The 20,914-nt window shown below is 32.2% G+C and overlaps 1 protein-coding gene across 1 annotated transcript; it reads left to right on the forward strand.

Moving 5' to 3' along the window:
• Window positions 1-2,089: 2,089 nt before the first annotated feature.
• Window positions 2,090-19,805, forward strand: LOC143068488 (uncharacterized). The gene is made up of 4 exons (XM_076242583.1): window positions 2,090-2,667; window positions 15,627-15,765; window positions 16,140-16,249; window positions 17,958-19,805. Exons 1-4 carry the CDS (start codon window positions 2,533-2,535, stop codon window positions 19,302-19,304), a joined length of 1,731 nt encoding a protein of 576 aa, XP_076098698.1. The 5' UTR covers window positions 2,090-2,532; the 3' UTR covers window positions 19,305-19,805.
• Window positions 19,806-20,914: the final 1,109 nt, after the last annotated feature.

Consider the following 20,914-nt stretch of genomic DNA (forward strand, 5'->3'; position numbering starts at 1 on the left):
TACATATCATGATGAACTTTAAAACATGCCGATATAGTACCAACCACTTTGTGTGTAAGCAAAATAAAACAAATTTTCATCTTTATATATATTAAATTTATGCAAAATTGAAAATAGGATATAGAGTTGGTGACATACCCAACACTATTCCAAGTTCATACAAGCATTAAAAGAACCAATAACAGGCACTTTAACAAAAGCAGAGGATATAATAAAGCCATTTATATTGGCCAATTAAGTAAAAAGAAAAAAATGCATTAGTAATCCATCAAATGTCATCCGAAGTAAACAAGACACCAATCTGTCTGGCTAAGCATTTATATTTTTATCTTTTATTTTTATTTGATTTTGTCTTGCATATTTGCTTTATACTTTAAAATGTATTGCATCAAAGGAAAATATCAAAAGAATTAAAACAAAAACCAACAACAACAACAAACTCATGCTAAGATATGTGCAACAATCTTATCTTTTGATATTTTATTACATGATGGTGTATGAAATATGCCAATCTATTTTTTTGGCCAGTACCATAAACTGTTTCTTTATTTTCATACTCATAGGACGGAATAACGCGACTCGATGCATACAATTTGCGAGCAAAAAAAAAGGAATGAAAAAAACTGCCCTATCCGTAAAACAATAAGCGGTTTTAGTAACAACACCAGAATACCGGTTCACCTTCAGACCATTGCTACGAAGTCAGCTTATTCATTTATTGCCGTTTTTTCCTACTTCTATCAACGCTTCTAAAATTCGTCCCTGAATAAGTCATAACAGTATATTCAAATGTTCACTGTGCATACTAAATGCCATCAATTTCTTTTCACAACAGGAATATGTTTGAAAACTTACCAGTTTGAACTTTTGCAAATTTTCGTTTGCCGTAATTGCATGGTGGTCGAACTCCCTTTATGATTAAATAATGTGTAATTATTCATGAACACATCAACGAATTCTCTCGCCTACCAAATCGGATAATATTGACATGTTCTTTATCTACATATACATATCATGATATTACGATACAGCATAACAGATGTCTTTATAAATTAAGGAAAAAAGACGTTTGTTAAGAGATAGTATGTAGCCGCAATGTTAGGAAGATTTGTAGAATCGACATTGAGACTGAGCTACACTTGTAGACATAGTTCAAGTCTCTGTTTCGGCTTTTCATTTTCCCTAATTATTTTGTGTAATCATTGATTTGCACCCCCTTTTCCCCTAATGTGACCTGCTGAATCAGACTTATCACTGGATTTGTACTATCACGAGCACATGACGGGTGCCATATGTGGAGCAGGATTTGCTTGAATGTCCGGAGCACATGAGATATCCCCATGTCTTGATTGGGTTCGTGTTGCTGTTTTCAATGTAGTGGTTTGTGTACTGTTGTTTGTCTGTTGGTAATTTCTTTATTCAGTTTATTTTCGACGTATGAGTTTAAATGTTCCTTTGGTATCTTTCGCCACTTTTTTAGCAATAAGACAAGATCTCAATCTGGTTGATTATTTGATTACTTTTAACCATTTCATAAATTTATAGGAAAAAAAGAAATTTGATAGTTTGATGTGTTTTAACATAAATATAAAAATTGTAACTAGAGAAGTAGATTTAAATGATCTTTCTTTTATCATCGTTATGTTTTAATGGGAAATTATTTTGATAATGATTTATTTTGTCAATAATGGACAAATTACTCGATCGTATTTCTTATACTTTAAGTTTATATGAATTTTTATTAAATTTTCATTTACTATTAAAATCGTACAGATATAATTAAATAGTAGTGTATAGAACCAAAGACATATAATACAAGTCTTTAATAGAACTAAGTGTTTATTTAAGTTATCTTATTGAAAAAGGAATTGTAATTCGGAAAAGTCGTCACAGAAATAGTTCATTTACGAGACATATATGGTATCTTTTAAAAAAAACTAACCGCTTATCATTTGTATATCAAACACATATACTATATTCGTTCGTGATATGATAAATGGAAGTTCCCTGACTAATACATCAAATATTTTGAATAAGTGAAAATATGTACAACGCTCAATACCCGGATTTTAGAAGGAAAACAGATTCAGTTGATTAAAGACTTTTTAGTTTCACCTTAATATGTAGGATCGATTTGTTTGGTTGTCCCCTACCTACATACAAGAACTTTAAAGGATTATGTGTATTACTATTGGATAAAAATCACACCTAAGTCCAACATAAGTATTAATATTTTCAGAGGTCATAAACTTAAATAAATCGAGTATTTAATTCTCCTGTTTATTGTCACCGAACAATTCAAACATGGACCGTGAAAGATAAATTCATGCTGACTTCATTTATTTAAACATATTTAAATTTCAGTTCTGATGGTAGATAGTTGTATATTAGAAATTAATGACACGGATAAATAAAGTGTTTCGATCCTGTCAACAATGACAACTCATACATTTCATATCAATTTTTCGAATCAATAAAATATTTTCGGGTATTTGAATTCAAAGTGGTTAGTTATCAAGAGAAGCGCTAACCATGAATACCCAACAGCGAGAGGTATTAAGTGTTCATAGAAACTTTTTACTGAAAAATGTTATTTGGACTTCTGAGCTTGCTAATAAATTAACAGCAGAAGGTTTAGTGACTGAATCCGTAATACGAGGAATTCAGGTAAGTTATAATGCTTATTTAAACTATTGAAATTTAATGAATATCTGTTAATATTTTTACCTTAATTGATGAGCAAATACTAAACCAATATAATATAGAAAAGATAAGTATAACATTCTATCGTCAAACATTACAAGCTTTTCGATAAAGATTATATCATGTGAAATGAATATGAATATATTTGTTATTGTACCTTTCCTTATATTGAGATTTTTATGTGCTAGCTTACACGGAACCGTTTTCAAGACGACACGTGGCCCTACTTGTGCAATTATTCTAACTGATATACTTACTCAAAGATATCACGTGCTTGACGAAGAAGCAGCAAATGTAAATTTTAAAACTTTTCGGTTCCATCGTGGCAGCGATCGAAGCATTGAATAAAAAAAACCAAAAACGAAATATATACAATATGACACAAAAAAGCAGCAAACAAATGATGGAAATTAGTTCGAAGTGAATATCTTTAGAAAATTTAAAATTTCATTTTCCCCTTAGACCAATTTGAATGAAAAAACAGTATATATGTTGCATTTTCTATTTGAAATCTTCCTCTCTAAATAAGTAAAATTTCTATGTTTCAATTCCCGTTTCAAACTCATTTCAAAAGGTTGCTTATATGATATAAATGTCAAAGTTCTCACTAAAGTAAAGATTTACTGCACATATATATTGAAAATGGTGACTGTAAATCATTTTACTGTCTTATATGAAGTTTAGTCTTTAGTTTGGGTCATATTTAAAACATAAGCTTTTTTTCAATATTTAAATTTGTTTAAGATTTCTTCTTTGTTCAGTTTATGTAGTTCAATACAAAGACATATATACCTATGTAGATTAGATTTAACTCCGACTTATTAAATATTTTCATCAAATAAATCAAAATTTAAGACTATAACTTTTTGAAATTAGATGCATAAGAGTTTCAATTATTCGTGTGCGAAATTTTACTGGCTGTATCTCCTAGTAATATGAAAGGGACATATCATCTAAATGCCAAAGGAAAGTTTGAATTATAATCAGACATTTATATATCTTGAAAGTATGTATTTATCACATAATACATACTCAATAAACCCTTACGGTCACTTTTGATATATACCAGGCTGTAAATAAGGATGATAAAGCCATTTTTACAATTATTTTAATGCATGACAAGTATGTCTAAAGCCTTCCTACAGACATGATAAATTTATATGGTATTGTGAGATTAAAATTATTTTTGATGAATTAATGTCACTCTTTAAGTATAAAATAGAACGGGACAATATTTTGCCCCCTCTCAAGCTAAAAGAAAATAGAATTAACATTTGTAAAAGAAAGGTATTTCTTATTTTATTTTTTTATTTTATTACGAAAATAAAAACCAAATTTGAAAACTATCAATTGATAATGTGAAAAGACCAAACCAATTGAATGCAGATAGCACTAGCAGATGTAATATAAGAAAGTTTCGACAGTCTAAAACCACCCCCGCATCATAGACAGATTTTTTTTCTCACTATTTCAGTTATTGACAACGCATTGTCGTTAATTTTTCCGCATTTTATTTTAACGATATTCATTTTCAAAAAACCTGAAATTTTTGATACCAACTATTTTCAATTTCTCAAGACTGAATAACGTATGGAAGAAAATTCTTCGTTTTATTCGGTCGGATGCAAAATTTGGTCTCCATCGAAAATACTAAATTTGATTTAGTTCCAACAACAACTCTATAGGCTGAATACGGTCAAAATACAAGGCATGCCAGACTACTTGTATATTTAGCTGCCCTGGACGTTTAATTGGTATATATATATATATATATAACTTTTTTTTTATAGTAAGTGCGTCTAAACCAGTGACAACTCTACTACAGATTTTATATTTTCTGTGTGTGTTAGTTACATTGTAGTGTTGTGTTGTTGTTCTCCTCTTATATTTATGCGTTTCCCTCAGTTTTAGTTTGTTACCCCGATTTTGTTTTTTGTCCATGGATTTATGAGTTTGAACAGCGGTATACTACTGTTGCCTTTATTTGTCAAAGTAAGCACACATAAACTCGACTCTATTCAAATAATAAATTCTTAAAAGATTTATGAATAAGTTAAATTTCTGAAAAAGACTGCATTGGGACACAAAAAGCTAAAAAAAGTTACCCATTTTCCGGCATTTGGATAACTATTTTAACTTGGGTGGTGATTATCTTTTTGGTTGAATCACATCATTCTTTATCTCAATACAAATATAATTACAATTTGATTTTTAAGTGGTGTTACTACACCCGTAATATGATAATTTCTTTTGTGAATTTGATACTTCAGTTTATTTTCTTGATTGAGTCTAAGAATGACGTCAAATAGGTATATTTTTTAAATGACATCATAAAAATTGACAGGTATGAAACATGTGCGAACAACCTACGAAGTACTTTAATTGTAACACTTAAGGTAGTTAATTGTATACTTACTTTTTTAACCAAACAAACTGTCACTTTTTGTTTGATATGTCAACGAATTGAGGATTGTAAAATTCAAATGACGTGAATTTTGTTTTGTTTCTTTAAAACTTTAGTCTGAAATTTTTAGTCATGCAGCCATCCCGTATGACGGTTCGCACCCGGCTTCAAACTAAAATCAGCCTACTTATTATGTTTCCAAATCTTTCCAGGTTAAAATGTGTGCTGCCTGAGTTGGAAACTGATCTATTTGCTCATCATATTAAATAATTGTCTCAGATGGGGTTAAAACTTGGCTCACTGACTATATTGAAAAGGCCTTATGTTGAGCTCAAATCTTTGTATTTTTAAATGGACGTTTCCCTGTGTTTTATTCATAGCAATCCTAAGAATCTTAGGAATGCTAATTCTTTATAATTTTCAGTAGGATTGATTGATTGATTGATTGGTTTGGCTTTATGTCTGGAAGCAAATATTTTATGCATGTCCAGGAGGAAAATAATTAATTTGATAGTAGTTGTCTTATTGATAATATGTTTTGTATCTTTTAAAGATTTCACATATTGTGCGTATCCTCTTAATCTAATAATCTTTTTTTTTTAAGTTATACAATAAGACACCTCACCTTTGTTGAAGACTGTATATAGAGCTCAAGATATAAAAATGATATGTGTACGAATACTACACATCACGTTTTATTCATAACAGTGAAATTAAAAGGTTTGATCTTCACAGTAAGTCAACCTTGATAAAGATCAGAAATTTCAGACTGCAAATGTATTGTAGACATTTTATCTTGTAAACATGAGGTATCAAATCCGACCGACGGGGGGGGGGGGGGGCTTTTTTTAAAATATATTTTTCAGCGATACACGGACAGCCCTCACCGACCGAGCAAGGGCTGTATAGCCAGTCAAGGTCGTTAACAACTTCCATTTGTTGACAGCCCTCAGACATCGGACACCTTTAGGGAAAAAACTAAATTGTGAGGATAACATATTTTATAAATCAGTTTTATATTTCGTTTTGTGTTGCAACATACTCTGGTAAATAGGAAAGCATTCAGATTCAAACTCGATAACCACAGAATTCAAAAGCGGCGCGAAAACATTATAATCAAACATAATTGTAACAATTGCAACACATTCTTATCTAATTAGTAGAGCATATACAACGTATGACTTTCCGTCTCAAGTATAATTCAATTAAAATTATAGTTTATTAATATCAGTTTTAGTGTTTCCAATGACTACGATATTTGCTTTATTTAACACAATGCACTCTAAAAGGCTTTTAAAACGAAATGTTTCTAAATCCATACATGTACAATAAAAACAATTTATATCGGAAGTTGCCAAGTTTTAGAGAAAGTTAGCTTTTAGATGGTCATACGATTTACGGCTAATACCGTACTTGATGACTGAAAATCATTAATGAAATAAAAGTTCTTCAAAAGAGCAAATGGTATGTCGATATTTTCTGAATTAAATATCAATTTAAAATTCAAACGACCTTTTTTCATTCTGGTTTGCTCGTCTACGTAAAATCAATTCCTGCTTATTGTAGGATTAATTGTGAATATTAGTTTAATAATTTCTTTTTTATTCAAGTGTTATTGAAATCGTACTCGATGAGTTGTTGTGAATAATCAAACCATTATGTTTTACGACCAGTCTTTTATTTTTCAAATAAAGTTTAAGCAAGGCACGTATTGGGACAGTGTCACGATCTTTGTACTTTAAAGAATCAAAACGATATATTATATGACTATTGTGTCAATAACTTATAGTCCTATGCATATCCCCCTAGGCAGTCCTAAAGTTCTTTAATGTTTTGAATCAGAGAGGGACTTTCTGTTTTGAATTTTCCTCGGAGTTCAGTATATTTTACTTTGACAAAAATTACTGGCAGTTACTATGGACCCGATTTTTTGTAATATGCTTTTCGTTGAATCGAACTACTTCTTTTCACAGTGATAATATCTTTGTGGATTTGAGTAATGACTACCATACTTTCACGCATGTTTTAAGTGCTGTTTGGTTGTGTTTTAAATGCTCCAGTAGATTATGTGATTTATGGAGTTTTGTTTATAAATATCCTGTCAGTCTCTTTCTATACCGATCACTATTAATTGATTAATTGTGATGTTGTCAAGCAGTGATGTCATTTAAGCAATACATTATAACATTGTCATATAAGCGGGAGGTTTGGTTAGCCATAACACCAGGACCAACCCTTCTTTTCCGAAAATGTCATGTACAAAGTCAGGAATATTGCAGTTGTTATCAAATAGTTAGTTCCCATGAGTGTTGGTATTTTTTTTTGTTGCACTTCAGTGTTTCTGTTGTTCCTTTGTTTTCATCTTATATGTTCCACTCGGTTTTATTTTTTTCTTGCGGACTTGTTTTCTCGTAATCGATTTATAACTTTTGTACAGCGGTATACTACTGTTGCCTTTTTTATGGGTTTTTATTACATAAATAAATTCTATACACATTTTGACTCTCCTGCAACGTTTTGCATGCAGTGTTTGGTTGTTAATAGATGATCACTTATTTGACGCACAGTTTAGTTCTGTTTACTTCTTGACATCTCTGTTGTATTTCCATTCTCACGGTGAATTATATCTAGTGTTACGTAATTACTTGTTAGTTCAACTAAAAATGTTGAAAACGACGAGAAAAATATATTTCAATTAAAAAGATACTGCCATTATACAATGTAAAACTTTAATCCAGTGCTTCATTTCGACTTGTTAAAATTTTAAAACTTGAATTTCAAACACAGCACGTGTTCATTTCTGCATGTCTAAAAATTTGAATTTATAATTCGAAAGGTTTATACCGTGATATAGACCATATATTTCATTTAACAAATTTCAAAAGTAACATTGTTTGGTTTCTGTAGTTTTTGCTTATTACTTGATTATATTACACGGTTCATCAATTTTAAAATGTATAAAATTTAAATTCCAAACGGTTTTAAACGATTGAAATTGTTACAAATTTAAATATTGACGGTAAATTGCTTTAAGTAATCCCGATAAATATGTTTTACCAAAGAGTTTACTTTCGTTACATTCTTGTTTTGTCAAGATGTTATATAAAATCAATATTTCATTTTATACAAACACTTCCTTAATCGTAGCAGAAGATCCCAAACTACTGAAGTAGTAGAAATGAATTGTAATTTGATTAAGTGCAAACTAGGACTTGTTGTTATAGTCCCAGGTGCAAAACCAATGCTCTATAATAATGATTTGAAAATTTCAAAGTAACTAACGAAACCAAAATCATTTGTTTCATTTAATCTAATACTCTTTCCTCAGTAGTTTCTTTCTGAACTTCTTTCTATATGTTTGAAAGTGAAAAGACATTGATATATGATATTGATAAGTATCTTCAATATATACATGAGGTCCTGTAACTATTATTTGCCTTATCAGGACAATATACTTCCATTGACCTGGATTATAAATTCCAAATTTAAATATTTAGTTAAGTGATTTAAACGGGTACAGAAAAGTAATTCTTGAATTGTTAACACTACAAAAACCACAAAACTTAATCTTGATATTTTGTGAAAATGAAAATATTTTTATCATTGCCAAGAATCAGGGATCTCACCCAAGACATACGAGGTTGAGAAACTATCAAATATAGATTTATTGTTATTTTAAGCTGTCCTTAAAGTATGGGATTTATTTTGGACAAAGTACGTTAGGTACATATATATGAATTAGTTAAGATATTTGATTTCTTGCTAATTGAACACTTCGCAATCTTCTAGATTATGATACGTTGTTATCGTCGTTGAACCAGTTCTGACGGTCTGAAGGCACAATGTTTTACTTTGATATTTTTTTATGATTTGACCTTTCGTTGGCTTTACAAACAATTTGCTTGGAGTATTTCCAAGAACTATAATTATGGAAAGCGTCATAACTTAAGTACAGTATATTTTTAATCATCGTTTCAACCTTTGGTTTTAATACCAATTAAGAATCTTACAACAAAATAAGAGTATACTTTAATACTAAATAGGTCAGAATGAAATTCATACTGATCAAACTGAAGTACATAGTATTACGCTCTTCAGTAGCGATTATAATGTATAAAATGTAGTATGAAGATCAAGTTATTATCAATTTAGAATTCAGTTTTCAATAACAATTCTGATTATACAAACGAAATTAACTGTCAAAATCTTTAATATTTTGCAGACTCGACTCTTTCAGTGCTTACTAAACTCAAATGTGAGATATATACTCAATATGATATGTATCGTTTGAATGTTGCTCCATAGAAATGGAAAGTTCACGAAGGGAAATTCATATAATTCTTGTTTGTAGAAAAGTTAAGGTCTTATTTTATCCTCGATAAAATCAGATAGTTTTCCATGATTTAGGACAGGGTCTATGAGCAATTTGACCATAAGTTATTAAAAAGCATTATACATGCACTATACCCGATTTCATTAAATGCATCTTTGTGGAGACAATAATACTAGCCTCTGTAAAATATGCGTCAAAGATAATAGAGAGGTACTTTTCTACCTGTTGAACATCTATTAAAGAGGAGAAACCATCCTCAACTTCGTACTTTATTTTGGCCTTCTAACTTTTTTAGCTCACCTGACCCGAAGGGCCAAGTGAGCTTTTCTCATCAATTGGCGTCCGTCGTCGTCCGGCGTCGTCCGTCGTCCGTCGTCGTTAACTTTTACAAAAATCTTCTCATCTGAAACAACTGGGCCAAATTTAACAAACTTGGCCACAATCATCATTGGGGTATCTAGTCTAAAAAATGTGTTCGGTTACCCGGCCAACCAACCAAGATGGCCGCCATGGCTAAAAATAGAACATAGGGGTCAAATGCAGTTTTTGGCTTATAACTCTGAAACCGAAGCATTTAGAGCAAATCTGACATGGGGGTTAAATTGTTTATTAAGTCAAGATCTATCTGCCCTGAAATTTTCAGACGAATCGGACAACCGGTTGTTGGGTTGCTGCCCCTGAATTGGCAATTTTAAGGAAATTTTGCCGTTATATGGTTATTATCTTGAATATTATTATAGATAGAAATAAACTGTAACAGCAATAATGTTCAGCAAAGTAAGATTTACAAATAAGTCAACATGACCGAAATGGTCAGTTGACCCATATAGGAGTTATTGGCCTTTATAGTCAATTTTTAACCATTTTTCGTAAATCTTAGTAATCTTTTACAAAAATCTTCTCCTCTGAAAATACTGGGCCAAATTAATCCAAACTTATCCACAATCATCTTTTGGGTATCTAGTTTAAAAAATGTGTCTGGTGACCCGGCCATCCAACCAAGATGGCCGCCATGGCTTAAAATAGAACATAGGGGTAAAATGCAGGTTTTGGCTTATAACTCAAAAACCAAAGCCTTTAGAGCAAATCTGACATGGGGGTTAAAATGTTTATCAGGTCAAGATCTATCTGCCCTGAAATTTTCAGATAAATCGGACAACCCGTTGTTGGGTTCCTGCCCCTGAATTGGTAATTTTAAGGAAATTTAACTGTTTTTGGTTATTATCTTGAAAATTATTATAGATAGAAATAAACTGTAAACAGCAATAATGTTCAGCAAAGTAAGATTTACAAATAAGTCAACATGACCGAAATGGTCAGTTGACCCATATAGGAGTTATTGCCCTTTATAGTCAATTTTTAACCATTTTTCGTAAATCTTAGTAATCTTTTACAAAAATCTTCTCCTCTGAAACTGATGGGCCAAATTAATCCAAACTTATCCACAATCATCTTTGGGGTATCTAGTTTAAAAAATGTGTCCGATGACCCGGCCATCCAACCAAGATGGCCGCAATGGCTAAAAATAGAACATAGGGGTAAAATGCAGTTTTTGGCTTATAACTCAAAAACCAAAGCGTTTAGAGCAAATCTGACATGGGGTTAAATTGTTTATCAGGTCAAGATCTATCTGCCCCGAAATTTTCAGATGAATCGGACAACCCGTTGTTGGGTTGCTGCCCCTGAATTGGTAATTTTAAGGAAATTTTGCTGTTTTTGGTTATTGTCTTGAATATTATTATAGATAGAGATAAACTGTAAACAGCAATAATGTTCAGCAAAGTAAGATTAACAAATAAGTCAACATGACCGAAATGGTCAATTGACCCTCTAAGGAGTTATTGTCCTTTATAGTCAATTTTCAACAATTTTTATAAAATTTGTAAATTTTTACTAAAATTTTCCACTGAAACTACTGGGCCAAGTTCATTATAGATAGAGATAATTGTAAGCTGCAAGGATGTTCAGTAAAGTAAGATGTACAAACACATCACCATCACCAAAATACAATTTTGTCATGAATCCATCTGCTTCCTTTGTTTAATAGTCACATAGACCAAGGTGAGCGACACAGGCTCTTTAGAGCCTCTAGTTTAGATTTGAAGGTCACTGATGAGTCTTTTGTAGACGAAACGCGCGTCTGGCTAAAATTAAAACTAGAGGCTCACCTTGGTCTATGTGCATATTAAACAAAGGACACAGATGGATTAACGAAAAAATTGTGTTTTGGTGATGGTGATATGTTTGTAGATCTTACTTTACTGAACATTCTTGCTTCTTACAATTACCTCTATTTATAATGAACTTCCAGGTTAGGGGAGGGTTGGGATCCCGCTAACATGTTTAACCCCGCCACATTATTTATGTATGTGCCTGTCCCAAGTCAGGAACCTGTAATTCGGTGGTTGTCGTTAGTTTATGTGTTACATATTTGTTTTTCGTTCATTGTTTACATAAATAAGGCCGTTAGTTTTCTCGTTTGAATTGTTTTACATTGTCTTATCGCGGTCTTTTATAGCTGACTATGCGGTATGGGCTTTGCTCATTGTTGAAGGCCGTAAGGTGACCTATAGTTGTTAATGTCTGTGTCATTTTGGTCTTTTGTGGATAGTTGTCTCATTGGCAATCATACCACATCTTCTTTTTTTATTTTGGCCCATTAATTATACGTAGATACAAGTATCTTGTCTTAGATAGGGATAAATCATACTTTGTAAAGAATCACTCTGATTCAAACAAAAAATTCGCTGAAACCGATATTATCAAGATGCTTGATTTCTTGATTGACAACATATTTGTAACGTTCGGAGGACGTGTTTTTCAACAGACTGTCGGCATCCCAATGGGAACAAACTGTGCCCCTCTACTTGCCGACTTGTTTCTTTATTATTATGAGGCTGACTTCATGCAGGAACTTCTTAGGAAGAAAGATAAGAAGTTAGCAATATCCTTCAACTCTACTTTCCGCTATATAGATGACGTTCGTTCACTAAGCAATTCAAAATTTGTTGACTATGTGGAACGCATCTATCCCATCGAATTGGAGTTAAAGGATACTACAGATACAGTTAAGTCGGCTTCATATCTTGACTTACATCTAGAAATTGACAATGAGGGTCGGTTGAAAACAAAACTTTACGACAAAAGAGATGACTTCAGCTTTCCAATTGTGAACTTTCCATTTCTAAGTAGCAACATTCCAGCAGCACCTGCATACGGGGTATATATCTCCCAATTGATACGATATTCCCGTGCTTGCATTTCCTATCATGATTTTCTTGATAGAGGGTTACTGCTCACAAGGAAGCTATTAAACCAAGAGTTCCAAATGGTGAAGTTGAAATCATCCCTTCGTAAATTTTACGGACGCCATCACGAGTTGGTTGACCGTTATGGAATAACCGTTTCACAAATGATATCGGATATGTTCCTTACGTCGTAACTACAATCCCCTTCCCTTTCATGAATGTGACCTACCGAATTAGACTATTTACCGGACTTGTAATCATATAAGCAACACGACGGGTGCCACATGTGGAGCAGGATCTGCTTACCCTTCCTGAGCACTTGAGATCACCCCTAGTTTTTGGTGGGGTTCGTGTTGTTTATTCTTTAGTTTTCTATGTTGGGTCATGTGTACTATTGTTTTTCTGTTTGTCATTTTCATTTTTAGCCATGGCGTTGTCAGTTTGTTTTAGATTTATGAGTTTGACTGTCCCTTTGGTATCTTTTGTTCCTCTTTTATAGAGGAAAATATTTTGTTAAAATTTACAAAAATTTACAAAATTGATGACAATTATTAAAAAATGACTATAAAGGGCAATAACTCCTTAAGGGCTCAACTGAACATTTTGGTCAGGTTGACTTATTTGTGGATCTTACTTTGCTGAACATTATTGCTGTTTACAGTTTATCTCTATCTATAATAATATTCAAGATAATAACCAAAAACAGCAAAATTTCCTTAAAAATTACCAATTCAGGGGCAGCAACCCAACAACCTGTTGTCGGATTCATCTGAAAATTTCAGGGCAGATAGATCTTGACTTGCACAACAATTTAACTTTGTCTAAATTGCTCTTAATGCTTTGGTTTCAGAGTTATAAGCCAAAATCTACACTTTACCCCTATGTACTATTTTTAGCCATGGCGGCCATCTTGGTTGGTTGGCTGTCTCACACCACATATTTTTTTAAACTAGATACCTCAATGATGATTGTGGCCAAGTATGGTAAAATATGGCTCAGTAGTTTTAGGGGAAAGATTTTGTAAAAATAAAAAAAATTTACGAAAAATTGGTAAAAAATGACTATAAAGTGCAATAACTCCTTAAGGGGTCAATTGACCATTTTGGTCATGTTGACTTATTTGTAGATTTTACTTTGCTGAACATTATTGCTGTTTACAGTTCATCTCTATCTATAATAATATTCAAGATAATAGCCAAAAAAATGTCATAATTTCCTAATAATTGCCAATTAAGGGGCAGCAACCCAACAACCGGTTGTCCGATTCGTCTGAAAAATTCAGGGCAGATAGATCTTGACCTGATAAACAATTTTACCCCGTCAGATTTATAAGCCAAAATCTACACTTTACCCCTATGTTATATTTTTAGCCATGGTGGCCATCTTGGTTGGTTGGCCGGATCACGCCACACATTTTTTAAACTAGATACCCCAATGATGATTGTGGCCAAGTTTTGTTAAATTCGGCCCAGTAGTTTCAGAGGAGAAGATTTTTGTAAAAGTTAACGACGACGGACGACGACGGACGCAGGGCGCAAAGGGATGAGAAAAGCTCACTTGACCCTATCGTCAACTCATCATTCTATTTACAAATCTTGAAAGTATACAAATGCAAAATTCCAAACTGTTGTCTGACTGTCAGTTTAACGCAAACAATCCCAAATTGGGACTTTAATGGACATTCAATATCTATTAAATATCTCTACCATCGAGGTATTTTACATTTAATTCTACTATTCCTTTGTAATATCTTGTTCTTCTTCCTAAAAATTGTGTTTACGTATATTTTATCAGAACGCTTTGATAGATCGATTCGTATAAAAGATCATTTATAGCTTAAATATGTTAATTTAATATATCGATATAAAACTGATGTCTTTAATGTTCTAAGTTTTCTGACGTATTAGATAAACATGTTTTAAGAAACTTTTGAATTACCAGTATATAAAATATTTTCTAAATAAAAAAAGGACATTAAATTGTTTTCGTGTACTTTAAAATGGATTTAATTCATTTTACAACGAGAATTTAAAAGATTTAAAGAAATACCCATTTTAAGGCAATTACATATTTAATTTATCATACATATGATTTATGAAAACATGTCCATTCCGACTACAATATTGACAATGAAAAGTATATCGAAATTCTATCCATTTAAAATATATTGACAGTTGGTAAGCGGATGCTTTAATTTATTGATATACGCCAACGTCTGATTAAAAGCAAACTAAGTATTCATATTTCTTTTATACCTTTTAATAATTGATGCCACGAGTAAAGTGTAGCTACTTGTTGAGACTCAAATGAACAAAAAAGCAATAATTAAACACGTTGCTTACACAATTATCTTGGTGACTGTTATTTAAGGTCGTTATTTTGTGTTATCAGCGGTTTAATTGGTGTAAAGCTGAATGAATGATCACAGAAAAAAGTGTCATAACTTAAGTAAAGCCATATAATTTGCGTCGTATAAAATTATCCTTATAATTAACGTTTATAGTAACCTACAACTTACATTTTCGTAAGGGGGAAAAGGGGGTGGGGGCACTTTAATTTATACGATGGGCAAGAAGATCCGTTCGTTATTTTGCATACCGTGCAGCTTCTGCATGGCATTTTCTTTGTAAAATAAATAAGCTACTAGTATTAAGATTTGAATAGTATGTCTCTATTCGATAGACGATGATATTCGTTTGCTACAAGAGTAAAGTAATAGATTTCGGAGTATAACACCAATATCTCGTGTATATTTGTTCTTTGCAAGACACTTGTGACATTGAATGTCAGTGTTTCAATCTTTCAGTTATTTTTGACTCGTATAGCTTAATAATGACAATTATGATGTAACGTATGTACTTGGATGGATAATTGTCTCGATGAAACTCATACCACGTCTTCTTTCTGTTGAGTAATTCGTTATTTCCTTTTGTTTTAGAATGCCAAAACACAAGAGGAGAAAGTCTCCAAAATACTGGAGTTTGTTATTATGCGAGGACCCGAGGGTTACCGAAAATTCAGTGATATACTGCATGCAACAGGTCACACATTCCTCGCTGATTTTATGAGAGAAGAAGGTAAAATACATTTATTTTTTCAAATATTTCCTTCGTACATTTCATTTTCATTTGGTTGTTATGTTTCTTAGTAATATTAGTGTTTTTAAATTTGCGAAAACCAGACAAATGCAGTCTTACGAGTTTTCATAAAAAAAAACTAGCACATATTCTTTAAAATAAGGAATACTTGGTGGGTTTTTTTTTACCACTGAATAAGAATTCCTGTGCTGACAAGGGAGAAAATACGTAGAAATAGATGATCAGATCGTTAAATTTAAATTTGTAAAAAAAAAATCTGTAATATGCTGTTTCAACGTAGGATTGTTATTTTGATGTGATTTTATTGTGAATTTCGTCATTTATTTTAAAACACTTTTAATCTTTATTTGTAGATATCATTCAAAAGAAATTAAACACAGAAGAAATGTACAAAACAATGCCTTTCCTGAATCGTTTAAAAGATAACGAGAAGACTGAATTGGATAAATACTTCATAGATAAGGTGAGGAAGTTCTACATGTTAAAGTCTGGATACCTACTTCATTTTTAAAGAAATGAAGTTACAAATCTCCCCTTCCCATTTTTTTTTTGAATAAATCTTATCTTTTGATAACTATTTACACCACTGGGTCGATGCCACTGCTGGTGGACGTTTCGTCCCCGAGGGTATCACCAGCCCAGTAGTCAGCATTTCGGTGTTGACATGAATATCAATTATATGGTCATTTTTATAAATTTTCTGTTTACAAAACTTTGAATTTTTCGAAATACTAAGGAGTTTCTTACCCCAGGAGTAGATTACCTTAGCCGTATTTGGCACAACTTTTTGGAATTTTGGATCCTCAATGCTCTTCAACTTTGTATTTATTTGGCTTTTTAACTATTTTGATCTGAGCGTCACTGATGAGTCTTATGTAGACGAAACGCGCGTCTGGCGTATAAAATTATAATCCTGGTACTTTTGATAACTATTATCTTTACACATCCACTGTGTGAATCGTGTAAACTAAGTGACAAGAATGTAGTTAACTTTGGCTTTCTTTGCTGACATTTTAATGCGACTTTGTCTAAGGCTTACGTCATTACATATATATTGCAACACACAGCATTGAATTAAAAATAGCATGTAGAACCGTATTCACATGGTATACGAAACCAACGACATCAGTCATATCGACAACTCTTACAACAGTAGTGAAGGATTGGAAGTTTTCACTGATAATAGAAAGTAAAATAACAAAAATACCGAATTCCGAGGAATATTCAAAACGGAAATTCCGTAATTAAATCAAACGCTGAAACACGCCAAACGAACGTCATATATCTGACCTGGTAAAGGGATTTTCTGATTTTGATTATTGTGGATTAACCCTGGTTTTATAGCTAGCTAAATCTCTCAGCAGAATGACAGTCGCATGCAATTCCATTATATTGACAAAAATGTGTGAACAAAAGAAACCAAACATAATAGATAAAATTGTTAAAAATAGGGGTACAGCAGTTAATATTATGTTATACACATGTACTATTAATCACTATAAAAAGAAACAAATATGTCAGCAACCAAAACAAAAAGGTATATCTAGACAAAACACAAGTAGCAAAAACGAAAGACAAGAATACAAAAAATTTCCAAGTTTTATTATCTGCAATCTCTTAAATACCGAATGAACTCTTTCACAAATATTGAAAATCAACAGTGGTCATTGCTAATTGAAATAAATCACACAAGTTGCCAAATTCGATAGTTGTCAACGAATATTGTCCAATTCACACAAGTTGTATGAAATGTCAGTCAATTTCAATCGCTTAATGCGCATCAACAATCAGAATCGATAGTTTTCAGATTGCTGTCCAACTTCAAGTTTACATTAACTATTCAAGCAGATAATTGTTATTTTAACTGACGTGAGGTTGTTTTGATAATTTGCATCCGAGTTTTTTTCTGTGCTGACGCATTATTTCTGCAAGATTTGAATGATTTTTCTGATAAGAATATTTTTATAACACGTACAGAAATTTATAATAAAAAATTGTCTCCATGAATAAATACACAATTGAATCGTCAAGAGTTAACCATATCAACTTTGTATTTCTATTATATACAAACAAACCCTGTATTTGTTCCCTTTTTTATTATAAATTCATTGTCTGCTATGTCCTTTATAGTGACCAAAACCTCAATATAATATTATCATTTATATTTCCAGTTTCGAAATGAATCTCTACGACAGGTATGGAAACATGACTTCAGAGAAAAAGAAAAAGCCATTCTAGCTCGTCAACAACAGATTGAAATGTCAGATGAAATCAAAGATCAAACAAAGAAATGGCAAGTTCTCAAAAAAGAATTAGAAGATAAAATCAAATCGAAGGATGAGGAAATCATGTTATTAAATCTTCAAATAAAATCTCTTAACCAAGCGGTTAGAGAAACAGAACAACGACTTAGAGCTGATTTTCAAAAGCAAATGCATTTTAATGAAGCAAATGAAAATCAAATAAAAAGGGTACAAGAAAATGTAGGAGCAGCAGATATGGTTCTAGGTGAAATAAATCAGAAAATGGCACCGTATTTGAAGAAGAAACCTCGAATTTTGACTGACAAAGAACGGAAGGTTCTCGAACATTATAAATACTCTTTCATGATACCAGATTTTGAAGTTTTCCTCGAGCAGTACCGCGAACTTCTTAACATTAAAATGCTATACGAAGCTCTGAGAGAAGAAAAAGAATATGTATTAACCTATATAATAGGTTATTGCCCAAAAGACCTAGATGAGAAAAGTCTGAAAGAAGAGTTCAAACAATATCTTATAAAAACTGACGAATCCATCACTGACCTGAAGGACAAAGTATCTGAGGCAGAAATGATAATAGAAGGACAAAAGGAACAAGTCGAAAAAATAGGAAAAGATTCAATGGAAAGGAAAAAGTTTCAAATGGGAGCAGGAGTCTGGCAGGGAGCCATCATGAATGTAATGCGAAACCAACTACAAGATCTAAAACGTGATATACGAATGAAAGAATCTAGAATTCAAATGTGTGAAAAAGATGCGGCGCGGTTAAAGAATATAAATAATGATCTAAAACAGGATCTTCAACGTGTGAAGAGGGATAAACAATCAGTAACCTCAAGTGAGACACGTCATACACTTAGTATAGACGTAAATGGTCGTTTATCCATTAATTCTGATAATAGTGCAGGCTTAGAAACGGCTTTAGATAATTACAGCGATTGCAGGACGGACGTTTCTAAAAAGAAACAATCACTTCTTCCACCGATGAACACCAAGGTTATACGGGATGCCGTCAGTCCAACGACTCCACGAAACCTTCCCAAACCGAAACCTTTTACCATGGGCACATCTGAAGCTGCTTCAGGTCGACATCCCATGATGAGCAATGGTTTAGTAACAGCACCTGTGAGACTAGAAAAAAGACATTTAGATCGTTACTCACAAATGCCACATGGATTCGGAGATGTGAAGAAAATGCATTCACAGGGAAAATCGAAATTTGAAAAGTCCTTGCCACCACCGAAAGTTCGCTATTGACGAATCTTTTGATATGGGTTAATAATAATTTCATGTATGCAAAGATCATTAACTGTTATCCACATGTCATGCATATATGTATACATGGATATATGTATTAAAGTTGCGTTTTAAATCAAAACAATGGAAACTGTGAAAAATGATACAACAAATAATGTCTCTGGAGTACTTTCTGGGCAAATAGTGTAAATAAACTCATCGTAGATACAGTAAATTTCGTAAAAACAATATTCCAAGCTTATCAAATTTTGACTTTAATTTATCATTCTTATAAACATTATGAACCAATTTGTAAATCAGATTATTTCTACTTCATTTAGTGCTTTGATAAGGAATAATGGAATTGTTTTCAATAAATGCAAGAAAACAGGATTAGTAGTTGAGGACTGATCAATCGTATTAAAAATTGTTGTGCCAAAAGTTTTAACTATGTATTAATATATATTCAACTACAATAAAATGTATCCTCAAATTATTAAAATACCGTCTTATGGACACTAAAACCATTATGTTTGAATTGTTGATCTTCTTCGTGGTATATGTAATGATTAAACACATAATGTTCTGACTGACCGTAGTGGTCAGTTTTCGAATGAGAAAGAAGGTCATGGTCTTTCAGTGATTAAACACATATTTATACCTTTTAATAAGATCAGATTAGGTTCTGCAAAATAAAGGGAAAATTCACCGCCAATATCATTTAAAACAATAAAGCAGATATATTTTATCCGGATAAACTAAACATAAATGCAATAAAATCACCTTTACATATTGACAGCTTTCATAATAATAATCCTTTTAATAAGATTTTATTAGAAATTAATCTTTTGCACGTTAAATCCTCTTGACGTTTCAGAGTTACACAACCTATTTCGAAATGAAATGCTCTTTAGATTTTTTTCTAATCAGACGATTTTGACACTTCTCAAGAATACATTCAGGGTAACAACTGTTGCAATCTTTACTTTAACCGTCCACAAGAATGAAACCTTCAAAGGGTTTGTCTTTTTGGTTGTGGGATTATAAATACATAACAGCATGCGGTTAGAATATACCATTAACACCCTTCTTTCATTGACAGTGTCAAATAATCCCCTTGTCTGGTTTAGTTTCGACTTCAGTTGTTTTTCCTTATAACCGAGCTTGAAAAGTTGTTTTGTAATGATCACATTGTTGGTAAATACAAACAACAGTAGTGTACCGCTGTATAATGGTTCACCCTGTATGATATTAACATACATGCATCCGCGTAACGGAAAGAAAGAAAAAGATGAAAAAAGGAATGGGAAAATTTCAATGCTAAGATTTGTCCTATAGCCTAGTGTGAAGTGTGAAGTCGTCAATCAATGTTTATTTCAATAAAATTGACCTAAATATGTATATGAAGCGGACATAGTAACGATGTGGAGCAGGATCTGCTTTCTCTTCCGGAGCACATGAGATCACCCCGAGTTTTTGGTGGGGTTCGTGTTGCTCAGTCTTTAGTTTTCTATGTTGTTTCTTGTTTACTATTATTTTTCTGCATGTTTGCCTTTTTTCATTTTTAGCCATGACTTTATCAGTTTATTTTCTATTTATGAATTTGACTGTTCCTCTTGTATCTTTCGCCC

This window comes from Mytilus galloprovincialis, chromosome 3 (genome assembly GCF_965363235.1).
Source record: "Mytilus galloprovincialis chromosome 3, xbMytGall1.hap1.1, whole genome shotgun sequence".
Taxonomy (NCBI): domain Eukaryota; kingdom Metazoa; phylum Mollusca; class Bivalvia; order Mytilida; family Mytilidae; genus Mytilus; species Mytilus galloprovincialis.

Coding starts and splice junctions, on each gene's coding strand:
- LOC143068488 (XM_076242583.1), top strand. CDS start 2,533: ATGAATACCCAACAGCGAGAGGTATTAAGTGTTCATAGAAACTTTTTA. Junction 2,668..15,626: donor CCGTAATACGAGGAATTCAG/GTAAGTTATAAT, acceptor CTTTTGTTTTAG/AATGCCAAAACACAAGAGGA. Junction 16,250..17,957: donor ATAAATACTTCATAGATAAG/GTGAGGAAGTTC, acceptor TTATATTTCCAG/TTTCGAAATGAATCTCTACG.